We start from the raw sequence: 19,837 nt of genomic DNA on the forward strand, positions 1-19,837 counted from the left end.
TTAGGTTAGAATGTAAGCTATCGAGAAGGATTACAGATTTGGTTTTGAAAAGAAACATTCAAATTTAGACACTGCATGTCAGAAATGCAAGAAAAGAGGAAAGAAAAAAAAAAACAGTTAGATCATTGTCTTTTGTCGACCACAGTTTGCACTTTAGAAACCATTAAGCAAGTTGCATTTGATTATTCAACACATAAATGAGAAACATTTGATAGCATTTCGAAAATACCACCACAGTATGTCTTTAACCAGATATAATAAAAGCAGAGCATGCATGGAACTGGACATGACAATTAAATTTCAATTAAATTTTATTTTTCTTAATACAAACTTTGCTTGTGACTGATTAATTTCTTAACGTAAGTTTAGAATTTCCATTTCCTTTCAGGTTAATGATACAGCAGCTATATAGATAAGATGTTCCAGCTGATGTTTGCCATACAAATGAACTATAGGGTTAGCTGTAACTCGACTGTGGAATGCAGTCAGTTTAGTCAGCACTTCAGCGGCACTTGCTGAGATTCATCCTCAGCAGGATTTAAGACGAGTCACAGCTTTCCTAGCATGCTTGTTAATAAATTCGGCTCGAGAAGCCATAAAATGCCACTGGAGTAAGTTATGAACTGTGATGCCTAGCAAATGAAATTTGTAAATCGCTGTCGCAATACAAAAAAAAGCAAGGAGTCTAGTGGGATGTGATTATAAACGTGTTATAAAGTGCATCATATGCTCATATGTATGAATTCAAGTTGATCAGCTTGCTCATTCAGACACTTAAAACTCTCTCTTGATGTCAACCTCAAATGTAGACCTTCCTACCTTAGTGCCAATAATAGAACGAACTTCATCGTCCGGTGATGTTGGAGTGCCGGAAATGTCAGGGTTACTGTTGCTAAGGCTACGGGAGCGGTTCAGGTTGAGGCTGGCTGGTCTGATGGCAGAGCGAGCCATAGTGGCGTAATGCACCGAGCCCCCCAGACCTCCAGGACCTGTATGAATGAATAAATGAGAAGAAAAGAATTATGAGACTCTCATCTATAAATAATAATTTCTGTTTTCAACCTCCTGCGGTCAAGCTCGTTTTTAACACATTGGTCTCCAAGCTTATTTTCTGTGAGGACCACATAAGTTTTCCTTTCTTTAATAGGGGCCAGGTTAGTAACTGTAACAGAACATTACATAGGCTGGAGTGATTATCAGCGTTTCTGTAGAGAGTTCATTATGATTTGGACAGTGGACAGTGATTCGCCCCTAGAGGCCGCTCTTGTAATGACCGTAAACTGGAAAAACTATCAGTTCGGATTTTTGCCGATAGCGCTCAGTGCCGTCTTTCTTTATTAATAACTACGGAAAATTTTTGTTTTAAAGCCAACATTTATTATAAAATACAGATGAGAAACAGATCTTTAAAATACGCAGGGCCAAATGTTCCAAATGTGGGGGCAAACCATATTCGGCCCATGGCCGTAGCAGAGAGAAGACTTGCCGGGGGAAGGAGAGTTAGGGTCCATGTTGGGCAGACGGAAGACGTAGTAAATGTAGGAAGAGAGGAGGCTGTTCCGGCCGTGCATGTCCTGGCTGGTGTCCAAATATTTATGCAGACGGTTTACAATGGAAGCCATTGCCTCGAAAGACACCTGGCCAAGATTTACTGCAATAAGGAGGACATGGAAGCAGAAAAAAAAGAGAAAGTCTCAGTGTCTCGTAGCAGTAGTTGAGTAAGATGTTAAGATTAGCAATACAGTGTTGCATCAGAGATGCGAGTTGTTACCAATCTGTCCAGCGATGACAGGCGGCCGCACCACCAGCACCACCAGCTTGTCAAGCAGCAGGTGGAGGAAACGCACCACTGGTTCTAGCTGAGAGGAGCTCAGAGCTGTTATGCTGCCCTTCAGCTCTGCTTCCAGGCTGTTCTCCATAATCCGCATATCTCCAATCCTTACTGGGAACATGTGCTCATCCAGAGCGTGCACAAGTGCAAAGAACTTATCCAGATACTGGTCCTGAGAGTGGAGAGGATTTAGTACAGCTCATTGCGTCATCACTAAAATCTGAAATGTATGGACTAAGAGTACCTGTGTGTGGAGAGTGGACATGGATATGACCTCAACATTAAACACTCCTCTGTGGTTATCAACCCATTTCATTCCAGGTAAAGGAACCTTCAAAAAATACATTCAATACAACACAAATTAATTATACATCCGTCTCAATTAATAATAAACCACTAAGTAGCTGGTCAAACAATAATAGTTTCCTCATAAAAGCCTGCTGTATTTGAGCATTCGAAAGAGTCTTACATCAGGAGACAAAACAGAATAAGATTGCGGTGGTTTTTCCAGAGACACGGGCAGACAGAAGTGGCCTGTTCTAAGACGTCCATTCTGAAGCATAGGGATCCACTGGAATAAGGGGGGGAAAAAATTTATATAATATAAGATTCAAGAAACAGATTTTCTCAAGCACGCAGCTGTGTGTGTGTGTGTGTGTGTGTGTGTGTGTACCGTGTATCCAACTGGTGTCTCCAGAGGGGTATTTTGCTTCTGTTGGCAGCTGACATGGTAGAAGGTGAACAGGATGTGATGGTGGTCGTTCAGGGAGGCAGGCAGCTTAATTTTGATCTCATCATGAAAATCTGGAGAGCTGGAGGAGTGCATGAGATGAATCAACAAGTGAGAATTAACTAAAGAATAATTTTTTTTCCTCCATTTGCTGAACAGCTCTTTAACTGTAAATGCCTGATCTTTTTGAGATGTCTGTTAATGTTCTTGCATAGTTAAATGCTGAATTGTAGGCTGATTTGCAGTCCAACCCTTGTGGAATACCATACAATGTAATACAATCCACAGCAAGCAAAGAAATTTGTGATGAAAGTGTCATGAACTGCAGTTTAAAGTGTGTGGTTGGGTGACGGCTTGCAATGTTTACGCTTTCTTCCAATAGCTATCTGACTTGAATATCAGCTGATCAACTTTAAAACCTAGTGACATCATCTGTGATTTGGTCTTATGAATAAAAGATAACGAGGTTAATAGAACAGCAGAGAAAATGAGAACACTGATCAAAAAAAGTTGGACTGGAGTAAAACTCACCGGTTGTGATAGACCACCGCAGTGTATGCATCTTTGGAAAACTCTCCACAGCTGGATTTACCAAAGATCACCTATACAACCAAGTATGGATTGATGTTTCTTGGAATTTTACATGATAAGTTGCTTCATTTATTTTCTTAATAGTAGTGTATATTACAACAATAACGTGTTACATAAACATTTGCATACTTGAAGCTGATTGGTCAGAAGGTACTTAATAACCATCTATTATAGTAACACTGACAGTAGCTCCAGCCAAAAGACAAAGCACATTTATTTGTTTCTATAGCAACAACTCCTTCTCTGAGCATGCTCAGTATATGCCCTAGATAATCTAAAGTTAAGAAAATCATACAACGGTAATTGTGACAATCTCGAAGTCTTCAGTGTCAATGATTTGAAATTCTCATTAGGTAAAGCTGATATTTCAAATGTTTTAACAAGGGAAGGTCTACATACAGGGAACTCTCAGTTTTCTAAGTAACAAGCAGCATTTTATACTGTGTTACTAACAAATGACACTTATCACAGAAACTAATTGCTACATACTGATAAAGTATAATTGTTGCCACACTGATGTGATATAAGAGAAATAAAACATCATGGTCATGTGTTGCAGCTCCTCCTTACCCCTGGCCACATCACAGTATCCTTTCCTGGTTATTTTCCCATAATAGCAAACCCTTATACATCCAAGTAAAATTTAAGACAAATAAGAATGAAATTTAAGACCGATATCATGAACACAAAACAAAAACACAAACAAATATGTCTTTAGCTACCTTAAAAAGAAAAGCCATAAATTAATTAAGTCAAATATCGCTAAACTTGCACATAGCTGAAAAATTAAATCTGTTTTATATCGGTGGTACAATCCAAGACAGATTTACACCAGTAACAGAAAGCTGTTGAATGTTGGTAGTAGTCCAACATTCTACTTATGAGACTGTTATAATACAGCGAATTATTTTTGGACCAGCGAAAGAAAGAGCTACACCACGGAAAATAAATAAAAATAAAAAATAAATTCTAAAGTGCTGCATTTCAATGAGCATTAGAGGTCACGTTACTTGGAGATTGGAAAATTAAGACTTACTTAGGATTTAAGACCAAGAACAGCGATTGGAAGGCTTTTTAAGACCTAACATTTGATTTTTAAATCAAATTTGACACTTTTTTTTAACCTTTGCGGAAACCCTGTTTATAGTCTATTTTTTTTACATTTGCATTGGCAGATTACATGGCATCCTTGATGCAAGTACAGAACCTAAATAAGAATACACTTCAGTCAACTTGTGCTTCATTACTTACAGGCATGGCATTGCTGGGGTCCTCCCCGTTCATAAACTGCACCTTCACTGTGATGTTGCGAGCAGAGCCCTGGCGGTTGGCAAAATTCAGACTCTGTGGGTTGACATACAGCAGGTTCCTAATAAGAAAAAAGCAAGGTATAAGAACAATAAAACATGGATACAACTGAGAGATAAGGAGTAGATAACAAGGTGGCAGAGTAAATCAATAATATATATCTCTCAATTAAAAAAAATAAGGTGATGTAATGGATGCAGTGCTTCTGTTATGACCAACAATTTAGATTTTTTTATATAACTGCATGCTGTATTAAGTTTTTCCCCCGTATTTCACAGCAATGTGATTTTTTTATTTATGAAACATCATACATTTTTTATGTCCTGTTATCGCTTACATTATAGCAGCTATAAACATTGTGTCCCTTAATTCCTCTTTAAATCTATAAACCTATAGACCCCTTAACGTCTAACCATTACAAGGACTTAAACACTCGAGGTTTCTTCCATAAACAATTTCTCGGTTCGCTATATTGAGGAGTGCGTGTGTTCCTATTTAATTAACACGCTTTAAAGAACTGTTTAGAACGAGCAGGTTCAAGTTATATTTGAATTAGAGTCAGCAAGAACATCAGACCTGTTGTCATAGAAACTTAAACAACCCCTTCAACAATGATTTTATTTATTCCTGGGGTATTTGATTTCTAAATATTTAGCCAAAGAATGAGAACATGGAGGAAAAGGACTTCAGAAAGGACTCTGTGGTTTAGAGAGTTGAAAGACAGTAAGAAGTTTCAGAGCAGTCCATACAGGAGTGTTTACATTGGGTGACTTGTCGCAAAAATGACAGGAAGCTCATCCTCTGGGGAGCACGAAGGTCAAAAATATTATCCGCAAAGTGGTCCTCTCTCATGCACTCACTGTCTCTTACCCTCTTCCTCATCTGATGCTGCTAACCATGTTTTCCACTTCAATGTCTATCTCACGCTCTTCCTGAACTGTCGTTCCGACATCCTCAGGAAAAAATGAGAAGGATGTGTGAGATAGTTTAGCCGTTTAAACAGCAGCCCAGAAGAAAACACTACATTTGTCAGAATCTGCTCTTCGCGCTGGGTTCCAGATGTTAGACAGGTTTCTATACCCCCATTTCCTCTATTGACAGATGTGGAATTCTGATTGGTCCGGAAGACAGGGCCTGGCTCTTATATAAGCTAGGCCTCTGAGCACACACACATCAAGGATAGCGTTGTGTTTGCTCTGTTTCCAGACGTGGATCGAAAGGAAAGTCCGGGATCAATCTAGATGACTAGGAGTGGTGCCGTTCCGCGTCAACGCCATTTTTGTGTTGTTTTTTTAAACTAAGTAACAGCTAATATGAGAACGTGTCAAAACCAAGAACACTTTTTTCTTCTCGTCGAGACAGACGGTAAAAATCAACAAGCGGTGATACAAATCAAACTACCATTCCTAAGAAAATTACAGGAAGAAATTCCAATGAACCATTGATTATTATCCATTTCAGCCCACGGCATTCTACCTTTCAGCTGTGTGAAAAAGCCAGCTTTTAATACAGTTCTTGTATGATGTCCATCACTTTTTAATATCAAGGTCCAATTATAATAGCCAATTTGTATATGATTAAACTTCTAATTAGTTGTTGTACGCGTAACAGAATACGTGTAGAAGTGGTATACAAATGAGCGCTACATTTTGCACATAAAGAATTATGCCAAAAACATTCAGTGTGATCGAGTTCACAGTGTAAATATACTGTATGTTCTTTATATATGCAATATTAAGATGTCAGAAGCGGTCATATCTCTATCTGTTTTCATTATCTGGCCCATCCATATATTACACATTGTCCTCTACAGAGGCACATAAAACATTTCAAATAGGCTTTTGCTGATATGTTGGATTGCACGTTTCATTTATAAAAACAAAAACTGTCAAAAGGGGAAAAAAAGCACTTTGAATTTAAGTGAACAGGAAACCCCAAATAAAGTCACATTTCTTTATCAACTTATCACTCGTGGTGATCTACCACCATACAGTGCATTTATAACGAACCCTACAGACGTTACTTCTAATTTATGAATGAACGTTTTTGGAGATAAAGACTGAATAACTGAATTATGCTTAAATCAATTGTATTAAGGAAAAGTATCAAGGAACTGTTTCAGTCAAATGTTGTCTCGATTACACTGTAGTCCAGTGGAGTTTAATTTATTAATGGATGTGTAATACGTGTTTTTATATATCACAGACTGCAACTACAAAAAGGGATTTGTTTCCACAAATCTTAAGTAGATTAATCTCCAACCCATCTGTCGTGAGCCTTATGTACTCTGTTCTATATATTTGGCGGGGACACGAGTGCAAATAAAAGGCATGACTGAAAATCCATACTGATTAAAATACTTAAGATTAGGATTGACACAGAGTATCTTAAATTTATCTCATTTACCCCTGATCAGGCATAACATCATGACCACCTGCCTAATATTGCATTGGCCCCCCTTTTGCTGCCAAAACAGTCCTGACCCATCAAGCATTAAAAGCATGAACTTCTACATCAAGTACCGTATTTTCTGGACTATAAGCCGCTACCTTTTTCCACGCTTTGAACCCCGCAGCTTCAACAACGAATCGGCTTATTTATGGATTTTTCCTGGGGTTTTCCCCGTTTCACAAACTTCAAGCCAAAAAACTGACCAAAACATTAGACCAATGAAATTGCGAACAGGTTCAGGTGAACCAATGAAACTCTGTATATTAAATCAGATGTGCTCCCACTGAATCGGGCCGCACCACATTATAAATATGGATGATGTTCCTCTGATGTTTGACCTGCCGCTCACTCGGACTGTCTACAGGAAATGCGAATCATTCATCACGCTGGAAACAACCGGGCATGAAAAAACACTTAACCTGTGTTCTGAGCTGCACAGCATCGGGAGAAAAGAGTTACCGATGAGGATTTTTTAACGCACGACGATGCCAAAAGAAAAACTCCCGAGAGAAATAGTTGTGAAAGGAAGGAGGAAGACAGTGAACAATGACTTTCTTGGTCGGCTACTGTTTAGATACAAGCCGTTGTAGCGCGTTGAGTCTGGGTGAAGGGAGAGCTCACTAACTCCAGTTGCAACAGAAATCATATAAGCACAGACATGTTTCCAAAACTCGTGCTTTTTTATTATTCTTGGCAACAGCGTTACGGGTTAGTCAAAGAAACTTAGAAATAAGCATCAGAAAATAATAAGGACATATTCCTCGGTCTTGCACACAAGCAGTAATACCGGAAAAATGCGGCGGCAGGCTATTCCCAAAATGCCGCTCGGCTCTTAAAGGAGCCACAACATATTTCACCCGTTACACCGTATAACAGACACTGTCTTTCATTAAAGTCTGTGTAAAGTTCATTAATTTCAGTGTAGACGGCTTATAGACAGGTGCGGCTTATTTAAGTTTAAAATAAAAATCTTTGTCAAATTCAGTGGGTGCGGCTTATATTTGGGTGCGCTTAATAGTCCGGAAATTACGGTAGCTGCACCGGACGACAAGGGGCCAGCCTTTGCTACTCTCAAGAGCTGCAGCTTTGGAGATGTTCTAACCCACTCATCTAGCCATAACAATTTGGTCCTGGTCAAACTCGCTCAAATCCATACGTTTGCCCAAAATCTTCTGCTTCGAACACATCAAATATGAGAACAAAATGTTTACTTGTGGCCTAGGTGGCATGCTAAAGAGATAATCAGTGTTAATCACTTCTTAACGTTATAATGTCATGTCAATGTTATGCCTGGTTGGTGTATACAATAAAGGAGTTGAGGGTTAAGAACCTTGCTCAAGGGTCCAGCAGGGGTAAACTTGGTGTTGCTGGAACTTTGAACTAACAAACTTATGATCCCACTGAGCTACCAATATTATATAACTATGTAACACCCCCCCCTACCTTTGCTAAAAGAACCCCAAGACCATAATGTGCCACTTGGACAAGCACATGCTTAAAGAACACATTTTTTCCCGTCTCGGATTCTCTGAATCGGAAGAAACATTCCTGTTTTGACATTGGAAACTCTCAGTTGTTGAAGAAAACCTTCAACATTTTTTATTACTCCTCTCCATCAACAAGGCTCTTCACCCACACACAAACACAGACACACAGCGCGAGAGAGACCTGGACAAGCACTTGGACAAGCACATGCTTAAATAACACATTTTTTCCCGTCTCGGATTCTCTGAATCGGAAGAAACATTCCTGTTTTGACATTGGAAACTCTCAGTTGTTGAAGAAAACCTTCAACATTTTTTATTACTCCTCTCCATCAACAAGGCTCTTCACCCACACACAAACACAGACACACAGAGCGAGAGAGACCTGCACAGTGGCTCAAGATTGATAAAGCACTGCTTCAGCAGGCCACTAAATCAAGCACGGATGTAAATTTTACAGGTTTATTATGAATTTTCACCTGACTACCATCTCTGAAATGATGCGATCGACCAAGCAGATGATTCATTAGTGCCCTGGTTACACTCCAGTAATGAAGCCACAGGGATGGTGAGATGGATTATGGATGTGTGTTGACAGGTTTTGGTGGGTTACGAGGGGGGTGGGTGTGCATGCCGTTATAATTTGTTTGCTCTGAAGCAGCCTCTGGGGGATTTTTTCCCCCCCTTGATAGTCAGGGTCAGATGCAGCTGCATAATCTGTTTAATGATCAACAAATTCTCCCTCCCCTTCTGGTCCAGGGGTATAAATTGAAGGCAGTCTGGTTTCGCATTCTGCTGCGTACACCACAGGGAGAGAGACCCAAAGTTCAGATAAGATCAGAGAGTACCAACTAGCTGCAGAGTCAAAATGAAGCTTCTTTGCATGTTCTTTCTTGGGAGCATGTGCACCATTAATGCGGCCACAGACCCACCGGTACTTCACAAACCGGAACCAACGGAAGCAAAGTCAAGCTTTGCGATGCTGGACGATGTGAGATTGTTGGCTAACGGCCTTCTCCAATTAGGGCAGAGCCTGCGAGAGTTCGTGCACAAGACCAGGAGGCAAATCAATGATATCTTACAGAAGCTGAACATCTTCGACCGCTCGTTCTACCAGCTGTCTGTTGTGACCAGCGAAATTAAAGAGGAGGAAGAGGAACTCAAAAAAACGACTTTGATCCTCAAGACCAACAATGAGGAAATCCGGAATATGTCGCAGGAGATCAACTCCAAAGTCGATACCATTTTGCAGGAACGAGGCGAGCTTCAGAGCCATGTTGGAAATCTGGAAGAAAAGCTGCAAGGCCTTAGCCAAAGTGTAGTGCCCTTAGAAGAGATCCAGGAGATCGCTACTCTGAAGGTAGGTCTGAAATTTGTGTATGAGCCTAAATGCAAAAATCAGCAACAGATCAAACAGTAACTCATGGAACTCTTCATATAATAAACGTTTGCTACAGGATGTGATCGACACTCAAGAGAAGACCATAAAAGACCTACTAAAGTCTGTAAGAGAGCAGCATGAACAGCTCAACTTGCAGAAAAATAAAATTAAAAGCCTAGAGGAGAAGGTAGATATAAAAAAAAAAAAAAGATAAAACTATGCAACACACTTGACGTGTTATTTCTGCTTCCTTATCTCTCGCTCCATTTCCTTACAGATCAATTACGATTTTCTTCAAGACACTGCTGAGAAATTTGCAGATTCCTCCCGAGACGCTCCAAACCTTCTTAAATACCTGACAATTAACTCAACCAGTGGCAGAGACGGTAAGTTTAAAAACAAAAAGGTCAATTTTTGATGAAAGTTCATGTTATGCAGTTGTTCAGTGTGGTTCCCTAATGCAAAGTTTGCTACAGATCTTCCCACCGACTGCAGTGAAGTGTTTAACAGAGGCCAGAGGAAGAGCGGCGTTTACCCAATTAAACCCAATACATCAGAGCCATTCGATGTGTACTGTGAGATCAGTTCAGGTCAGAGAGAAATACATTTCAACACAACTCAATAATATTAATATTTAACTTTGTAACCATTGGTTTATTGCTTTTTTTTAGGATGCAAACCTAAACAGCTTCCAGTTACACTTTCATTTCTTTCAATAGAGATAGATAGCTTTTCAGGAAACACATTAGCTTTCTTTCACAAATCAAAAAACAAATCAAATAATTTTTATTTTTTTTGGCGTTGCAGAAAGAGCAGCCACGGTTATTCAACGGCGTATGAATGGTACAGTGGACTTTGACCAGACCTGGGACAAATATGAGATTGGATTCGGAAATCTGGAAAGTGAGCACTTTAAAGCAATGTGAAATCTACATGGATTTATTTTAATAGTAAAAAAAAAAAAACCTGACAGGAAGAAATCTTACAAAATCAGAGTTAATCAAGAAACACAAACACATTTGTTGGGCCAGACCTTAAAAATAAACTAAAGGTTTTCTTAAAAATGATCTTGGTTTAAAGGGAAAAACCAGCCTGCAAAATACCTACTTTTTTGTATTGCAGATGAATTTTGGCTTGGTTTGGCAAAGATCTACTCCATTGCCCGACAGGGGGTCTACATTCTCAGCATTGAGCTGGAGGACTGGAAGGATGAGAGAAGATTAATTGAGTACATGTTTACTCTGGAAGGTCCTGAATCTCATTACACCATCCATCTGACTTATCTGTTTGGAAACCTGCCCGATGCCTTAAGCAACCACACTGGCATGATGTTTTCCACTAAAGATAAGGACAACGACAACCTTGATGAGTCCGGCTGTGCTCGCAACTACTCAGGTAGCAACACTTACATTTATAGATCCCAATTTGTCAATTACAGACAATATTTTAAACAATGAAGTGTTAAACACAGCCTTTTTTTCCTCCTTTTTTCAGGTGGTTGGTGGTTTAATGGATGTGGTGGCACCAATCTAAACGGGCGCTTCACCTGGATGCGGTCCAGGAATCGTAATCCACGGAGGAAAGGGATTTATTGGAGACCTTCCAATGGAAGCTCTTACACCCTCAAATTCACAAAGATCTCCATTAGGCCTTCATCACAGTTCCAGTAAGCCTGACTGATCAGGCAACTCTCAGCCAATCAGTGATCACTCTGGCTCACACAAACTTCCCCTTTCTTCTGTACTTAGTCCAAAGGTGATGACTCTACTTTATAGCATGATGCAACAGTTCATCAACCTGACCTTAACTTTTAAATGTACAGATGTTGCATGTGAACACTTGCTACAGCATTTTACTTTCTGAACTATTTAAAAAATTGCTAGTGACATATTTTATGCTGATTTGAAACTAGATCCTTATATACCAAAGCATCCACAGAAAATTAGTCTCACAATCACGTCCATGTCAGTTTTCACATTCTTGTTTTTATACTGCATTATAACTTAACACCATATTTAACCCAAGTTTATGTTTTGTGCTAGTCAAGAAACATGATTCTCTTTTATGTTACTGTATGAGTCATATTGACTCCAGGTTACACAATTTACACAACTGTACAGTAAATGTTTGTTTACAGAATGTCCCAAAAAAGAAATCATGATTTTTAGAACGAAATAAATGAATCTACCAAACGACACATATTTTGTCTTAAAAGGCTCAGATCACTTCAAAAATCTAGCAACAACTTACACACAGACTCGCAGGGCAGAGGCTGATCATACACGGGTTGAAACATTGCTTTAATTGTTCATATGGTGAGGGTTTTCTCTGAGGCGGCATTTTAGTCAAATTTCAAAGGAGGCGTCAAGTCAAGGAGGCGTCTCCAGTGTCACTTTTATTTTATAGCCAGATCGAACACGGTTTCTGTTGTTATGATAAGCGAATCCTCTTAATTATTTATACCAAACACTTCAAGATGGACTATTATGGGAAAAGAATAGTTCATAATAGCTCAATCCACCATATTTTTTCATAACAGAATTGTCCTTATAGAAAGTTAACTTTAGTTAACAATCAACAAAGGTTTCAATATATTACTATTTAACCCATATATATATATATATATATATATATATATATATATATATATATATATATATATATATATATATACACACACCGTAATTTCCAGACTATAAAGCGCACCCTTCTATAAGCCGCACCCACTGAATTTGACAAAGATTTTTTTTTTTTTACATAAATAAGCCACATCTGTCTATAAGCTGCAGGTGTCTACACTGAAACTAATGAACTTTACACAGGCTTCAACGAAAGACACTAAATGCAATATGCTGCGCTTCTATTAGGAGCATAGCTGTATTTTGGGAATAGCCTGCCACCGCATTTTTCCGCTATTACTGCATGTGTGCAAGACCGAGGAATATGTCCTTATTATTTTCTGATGCTAATTTCTAAGTTTCTTTGACTAACCCATAACTCTGTTGCCAAGAAAAATTAAAAAGCACGAGTTTTGGAAACCTGTCTGTTGCAACTGGAGTTTTAGTGAACTCTCCCTTGACCCAGACAAAATGCGCAAGTAAGTCATTGTTCACTGTCTTCCTCCTTCCTTTCACAACTACAGTGGTATCTTGACCTACGAGTGCATTAATGTACGAGTTTTCCGAGGTACGAGCGGTGACTCTGTCGATTTCTTTGCTTTGTTACGCGAGCAAAAAATTGAGGTACAAGCTTGAGACGCCGCTGCTAGATGGCGAAGCGAAGACAGAAAGCAAAGATTGTGACGAAAATTAAGATAAGCAAAGTTTATGGATACGTAGTGTACAGGAGTGATAGTAAAAAAACGAGTTTTCCCTCCGCCTTCGTTTATCGCCTCTACCCCCCTCCACACACACACACACACACACACACACACACACACACACACACACACACACACACACACACACACACACACACACACACACACCAGCGTTTTTGTTAGCTCAATCGTCTAATCTCCAAGATACACTGAATAAAACGTTATTATATCTTTACATTCATTCATTTTCTCCCGCTTATCCGTAATTCGGGTCGCGGGGGCAGCAGTCTAAGCAGGCCCCCGCCTTCGACTGCTGCCCAATCCTCACAGCACCGTCCCTTACGGTCCCTCCTGCAGGTGGTGAGCCCACGGGAAGTATATCTTTACATTCTCTTTCTATTATGTTTTTATACAAGATTTGTTATTTAGAAATGTATTTTCCAATTTAATAACATGAAACATAAAAACAGGATGTCATTTTGAGGGTTGGAACGGATTAATGCCATTTTAAGTATTTTCAATATGGAAAACTGATTTGATGTGCAAACAAATTGAGATACGAGCTCGTCCACGGAACGAATTAAACTCGTAGGTCAAGGATCCACTGTATTTCTCTGGGGAGTTTATCTTTTGTCATCATCATGCGCCACCGTGCAGCTCAGAACACAGGTGAGGTGCGTTTTTCCGTTTTCCGTTCGGAAATTTCATTAGTCTAATGTTATGCCGCTCAGTTTTTTGGCTTGAAGTTTGTGGAACCGGGAAAAACCCATAAAATAGCCGCTTCGTTGTTTAAGCCACGAGGTTCAAAACGTGGGAAAAAAGTAGTGGCGTATAGTCCAAAAAATATGGTAGATTACTTACAAATACGAACAAAAGTATTAGAACACCTGACTTTTTCAGCCATATGTGGTTCTTCACCCTAACCGTTTTGTATAGAATGTCTTTGGATGTGGGAGCATTACATTTTGAAATGGAAGATCATGAGTGGCCTGCTATACTGCTCTGACTTCAACCCTAATTTGAACACCTATGGGATGAATTAAAACGCTGACAGCCCTTCAGGCCTCCTCACCCAACATCAGTATCAGACTTTACTAAAACGCATGTGGCTAAGTAAGTGCAAATCTCCATAGACACACTACAGAATCTAGTGGAACATTTTCCTAGGAGAGTTGAGGTTGTTATAACAGAAAATTGGGACTGAAAAGTGTAATCAATTGTTCAAAAGATCTTCACTCTTATGGTCAGGTGCCCACAAACATTTGTCTATATACTGTATAGCAAATTGATTACAATTTTTACACTTCTGCATTATTGCTGTACAAAGCAAATCACTGTAAATACAGTTTAGCATGGTCTAGCAAGCAGTATGGCACCTCTGCCAAATACCACCACACACACACACACACACACACACACACACACACACACACACAGTAGATAACTGTGTCAGCATAACCCCTTGTGAAGCCTTGACTAAAATAGCAGTTTGAACCAGTCAGTTGCAAATCTGTAGCAAGGTCATGATATTGTTTGGAAAGGTGAATTAAAACATGTTGCCCAGTAGATACAATTCTGTGCTAATGACCAGAAGTCAAATCCCAAGGTGTCCCACTGCTGAATCACTGACAGACATACAGTACAGACCAAAAGTTTGGACACACCTTCTCATTCAAAGAGTTTTCTTTATTTTCATGACTATGAAAATTGTAGAGTCACACTGAAGGCATCAAGGGCTATTTGACCAAGAAGGAAAGTGATGGGGTGCTGCGCCAGATGACCTGGCCTCCACAGTCACCGGACCTGAACCCAATCGAGATGGTTTAGGGGTGAGCTGGACCGCAGAGTGAAGGCAAAAGGGCCAACAAGTGCCAAGCATCTCTCGGGGAACTCCTTCAAGACTGTTGGAAGACCATTTCAGGTGACTACCTCTTGAAGCTCATCAAGAGAATGCCAAGAGTGTGCAAAGCAGTAATCAAAGCAAAAGGGGGCTACTTTGAAGAACCTAGAATATGATATTTTTCAGTTGTTTCACACTTTTTTGTTTTGTATATAATTCCATATATAATTCCACATGTGTTAATTCATAGTTTTGATGCCTTCAGTGTGAATCTACAATTTTCATAGTCATGAAAATAAAGAAAACTCTTTGAATGAGAAGGTGTGTCCAAACTTTTGGTCTGTACTGTATATAGAAGCTGATTCTCAACTCATGAGTTAAAAATTAATAAAACCTTGGAGGAGTTCAAATGATTAATAATAAATAACTATTTTTAAATAGGTTGTATAAAAACTGTATTTGCGTGAAACAGGATTCAGCTCTGGTACCTGTACGTGGTGTTGGGCACATAGATGTCCTTGGCTGGGAACTCCAAAATCTCCCGGGTGGGCCGTACTCTGGTGTCTGGATAAGGCTTGACCTGGAGTAGCTCTGGAGTCAGACAGTAGTGAGGGTTCTCGGGAGCAGGAGAGATGTCAATCTTCAGCTGAGCTATAAAAAAAAAAAAAAAAAAAAAAAAAAAAGTGATCATGTTTAAAATCTTTGCAAATTTATACAAAATTAAAAAATGTAATAATAAAAAAAAAAGAAAAAGAAAAATCACACGTACATAAGTATTCATAGCCTTTGTTCAATACTTGGTTGAAGTACCATTGGCACCAATTACAGCCTCAAGTCTTTTTTCAGTATGATGCTATAAGCTTGATGTTCAATCGGGTTGTCCCGTAGCCACTGCTTTGTTATATTGGCTGTGTTGTTCTGTTGGAAAATGAACCGTCGCCAAAGTTCATCAAGGATGTCTCTGTACATTGCTCCATTAATTTTTTTCTTGATCCTAACTATTCTCTCAGTTCCTGCCTCTGAAAAACATCACCACAGCATGATGCTGCCACCACCATTCTTTACTGTAGGAACTTAGTTTGTGCTCGGACATGCACTGTTAACTGTGGGGCCTATAGACGTATAGTGTGTCTTTCCAAATCATGTCCAATCAACTCAATTTACCACAGGTAGCCTCCAAACTCAAAGATGATCAATGGAAACAGGATGCACCTGAGCTCAATTTTGAGTGTCATGGCAAAGGCTGTGAATACTTACGTACATGTGATTTTGTTTTATTTTTCATTTTTAATAAATTGGCAAAGATTCAAACAAACTTATTTTCACGTTGTCATTATGGGGGATTGTTTGTAGCATGTTAAGGAGCATAATGAATTTAATCCATATTGGAATAGGGCTATAATATAACAAAATGTGGAAAAAGTGAAGCACTGAATTCTTTCCAGAAGCACTGTACAACTGAGCAGAGGGTTAAGGGACTTGTTCAGGGGCCCTGCAGTGGCAGATTAGTTCAGAAGTCCATCATCTCAACCAGTCAGCTAAATAAACAGGTCACTTTATGGAAATCTATGGTTTATTATTTATCTATATTTATTATTTATAGTTATTTGTAACCACTGCCAATCAGTGGAATCAGGTGTGTGTGATAGATGTGCAAGTCTATAGGAAAAAAAAAAAAGGTGACTATGGCACACTGAATTTATTTAATTTTATATTGGGATTTATAGAATTAAAACCTTAGTAGAAATATGCTAATCTAATAATACTATATGCACTCAATCATAAGGCACTTGTCTAGCAAGGCATACAGACTCCTTATTTAAAGGGGAAAAAAAAAAACATCGGGTCTCTCACAGATATCTGTAATTTTGCCTGAGTTTGTTTTGTTTGATTTTCAAGCCCACCTGTAATAGGTCTGAGTCTGCGTAACACTGAAGAGGGCCGCCTCATGTCGGCCAAGAACTTGTACAGATCCTCATCACTTAGCCGATCTCCTTCCTTAAAAAATAAAATAAAATAAAAAATAAAAAATCAGCAATTAGTTTAATTCATAAGATTTCAATGCATTTTATCTCAATAATTTCAACACTAGATAATAATGCAAATAGGTGTTTTATTCACTTAAATGTTTAGCTTAAGCATTATTCCAAGTTTTTAACGCTTACAGAACTAATACGAGCAGATAATATGAGCACTTTATCTACATATACAGAATTACTGTTACAGCAAGTTAAGACTCCATGCCTTCACAATGAGGACTGACCTGTTTGAAGAAGTTGGTGACAGTCAGTGTAGCAGGTCTGAAGCTGGTCAGATTGCAGTACTCGTCCCCGCTGGTGGTCCTCTCTAAAGAGCGCCGACCCACAATGCTGGAGTTCCTCCGCTCAGACCAGGAACCCTTACGCTCTGTATTAACGTGGTGCACAGTAAAAAAAAAAAAAAAAATTATATAAAAAAAAAAAAAAAAAAAAAAACCTCATATGAGCATGACTCGACCACACAATTAAAATTCAGGCCAAAGATAAAACATTTCATTGCTGAGTATAAAGACAGTTCATTTTACAATTAAATAAATTGTATAAATAAATAAACAGGCTGACCTGGGAGACCCATTTCCAGCTCAGTGTCCCTCTCCAGACTGCCTGCACTGTTGACTATATTCATCAGATGGATGGCGGTCCAAGCGAAGGGCATCCTGTAGCGACCGAGCCTCTGGCAGAACTGCTCCGACTGAGTACGCAGCTTCTCCAGTTTTTCTTTATTCTACAAATAAATGTTCACGAGTAAAACTAACAAATGGAAAAAAACATCTTCTGTTTACATGAACGCAAAGAGGGGATGATGAAGTATATGGATTTATTTATAAAAACTCTTACTTTTGCAGCATCTGACTCCTTAAAGACCATGTAAGGCTCGGCACATTCTCCGATGTCCCCCTGCTGAAGAACTTTTTCAAGCTACACACAGAACGAGAAAAGAAAATTGAGCAAGACGACTCAAACCTGCTCTGTATTTCAACCCTCATTTCTGTCCAATTTTTCCAATATATCTGTTGACAAAGATAGAAAGAAACTAAACATACTTTTATCTTAATTAAACTAAATGGTCATATTAGCAAATAGTTATTTTAAGTGGAACATTTTAACTACAACAAAGCAAAATAATTTCCATTACACTATAGTCAAATTGTATACTCAGTTCTGATTGGACAGAAGGTCTAGGCAGATAACTTAAAATCCATTGTGGTCGGGCAAGACGAGACGAGACAAAACGTGGAGAGACGCGAACCTTTATGACCAGGAAGACGTCTTGAGAGGGGTAGGTGATGGAGAAGACGGCGGAGCGGGCCAAAGTGGAGATAGCAGCTGTCTGGATATGTGGACGCAGCATGGATTTGGTCTGCTCTGAGTTCAGGTCAAAGAAAAAGTTTTCTGATATCTGAAGAGAAAAATATAGAACAATACAGCAATGAATACAAAAAAATCAGAAATGGAGCCTACTGTTTGGCTTTTTTTTTTTTTTAAATGGTGACTGTTGCCCTCTAGTGGTAGACTACAGAGATGCACAATGATCAAATATGCTCAAGTTTACTTTAAAAACTACATAAGAATTAACGGATACAGTGAGGGAAATCATTATTTGATCAATATAAAATATCATACAGTAAATTACTTGACTTTTGAATGCAAAACTTGATAACCTGGGATATGATAACAGCGATTCTTATGCAAAATTCCTAACGTTTTTAATCAAAAGCACAGGTATAATAGCTAACCTTTTTCTTTTCCTTGACATCATATAAAGCCAAACTTGCAAATATCGGCTCAATCTCGATCTCAAACCTTTACAGGGAGAAAAAAAAAAAAAGTCAGTGGAAGGCAGGAAGCAATATTGTGCTATAGAACTTGATTTTTTAAACACACTCTGCTGCACTTACTTTAGGGACAAGCATTTCACAAGGAGTCTCTGGCCAAAGTGCTCTTTGGGAACATCAGGAACACAGTGACGCTCGATCGGCTCCTCCTAAAATACAGAGCAGCTTTTTTAATAATCCTTGAAATCAGCAATAGCAGCAAATTAGTAGATTAACAAGTCGTATAGCTACAATTTCTTACAACCTCTGATGACACATAGCTTACAGTAAGTTCAGTTAAGTTACTGAAAGGTCGGTTTGTTAATCAACAAAACCAAACAGTTAGTGACGGACGGACAGACATTTATTGTCATTGCATAGTACATTTTTGAGAAGTACAGGTAAATGGTTCTGAGGCTATGAAGAAAATTTGCAGATACTGTTGTAAAGGAAAAACAAGTAGGTTATAAGGTTATGGCATTAAAAAGTTTTATACTTAAAAAAATTATACTTTATATTATTATTATTATTACTACAGCAAAGTGAAATTCTTTCTTTGCATATCCCAGCGATGTTAGAAAGCCGGAGTCAGAACGCAAGGCCCCAAGAGTGGCAGCTTAAAAATACAGGTGCTTAAACCCCCGACTTTTTGATCAATAAACCAGAGCTTTGACCACTAAGCTACCACTTCCCCACAATCGGCATATAGACCGACCAGAAATGACATAATGACATTATAAGTGGTGAAGTGAATAACACTGAAAGTTGATGAGTTAGAAGCAGAAAAAATAGGCGAAGATTGAGTAAGATTGACGAGGGCCAAATTGTGACGTCTAGACGACTGGGTCAGAGCATCTTTAAAACTGCAGCTCTTGTGGGATGTTCCTGGTCTGCATTGGTCAGTATCTATCAAAAGTGGTCCACTGAAGGAACAGTGGTGAACCGGCGACAGGGTCACGGGCAGCCGAAGTTTATTGATGCACTTTATTGAAGCGAATGCTGGTCCGATCCAACAGACGAGCAACTGTAGCTCAAATAACTAAAGAAGT

General features: G+C 38.9%; 2 protein-coding genes across 34 annotated transcripts in view; one reads left to right on the top strand and one right to left on the bottom strand.

The window, feature by feature from the left end:
• The window catches only part of dock7 (dedicator of cytokinesis 7), a 63,187-nt gene that overhangs the window by 25,592 nt on the left and 17,758 nt on the right, over positions 1–19,837 (bottom strand). For all 33 annotated transcript variants that reach the window (XR_014537354.1, XR_014537355.1, XR_014537356.1 and 30 more), the window contains exons 7-22: positions 18,873–18,958; positions 18,711–18,777; positions 18,224–18,373; positions 17,812–17,892; positions 17,536–17,698; positions 17,199–17,341; positions 16,840–16,933; positions 15,424–15,586; positions 4,404–4,521; positions 3,093–3,163; positions 2,505–2,643; positions 2,301–2,402; positions 2,076–2,162; positions 1,772–2,003; positions 1,487–1,651; positions 820–989 (exon numbers count right to left, since the gene is read on the bottom strand). Coding sequence is in view for 30 of the 33 variants with exons in the window: in XM_083565231.1 (XP_083421357.1) it covers positions 820–989; positions 1,487–1,651; positions 1,772–2,003; positions 2,076–2,162; positions 2,301–2,402; positions 2,505–2,643; positions 3,093–3,163; positions 4,404–4,521; positions 15,424–15,586; positions 16,840–16,933; positions 17,199–17,341; positions 17,536–17,698; positions 17,812–17,892; positions 18,224–18,373; positions 18,711–18,777; positions 18,873–18,958 (2,031 nt within the window). In the remaining 3 variants the exon portion in view is untranslated. The remainder of the gene's footprint in view (positions 1–819; positions 990–1,486; positions 1,652–1,771; positions 2,004–2,075; positions 2,163–2,300; positions 2,403–2,504; positions 2,644–3,092; positions 3,164–4,403; positions 4,522–15,423; positions 15,587–16,839; positions 16,934–17,198; positions 17,342–17,535; positions 17,699–17,811; positions 17,893–18,223; positions 18,374–18,710; positions 18,778–18,872; positions 18,959–19,837) is intronic.
• On the top strand, positions 5,636–11,973 carry angptl3 (angiopoietin-like 3). The gene is made up of 9 exons (XM_083567448.1): positions 5,636–6,983; positions 7,947–8,483; positions 8,686–9,755; positions 9,853–9,963; positions 10,054–10,162; positions 10,253–10,366; positions 10,584–10,679; positions 10,899–11,171; positions 11,271–11,973. The coding sequence occupies exons 3-9, from the start codon at positions 9,264–9,266 to the stop codon at positions 11,444–11,446; spliced, it is 1,371 nt and encodes a 456-aa protein (XP_083423574.1). The 5' UTR covers positions 5,636–6,983; positions 7,947–8,483; positions 8,686–9,263; the 3' UTR covers positions 11,447–11,973.

The sequence above is a fragment of the Silurus aristotelis genome (assembly GCF_946808225.1).
Source record: "Silurus aristotelis genome assembly, chromosome: 2".
In the NCBI taxonomy this organism is placed as follows: domain Eukaryota; kingdom Metazoa; phylum Chordata; class Actinopteri; order Siluriformes; family Siluridae; genus Silurus; species Silurus aristotelis.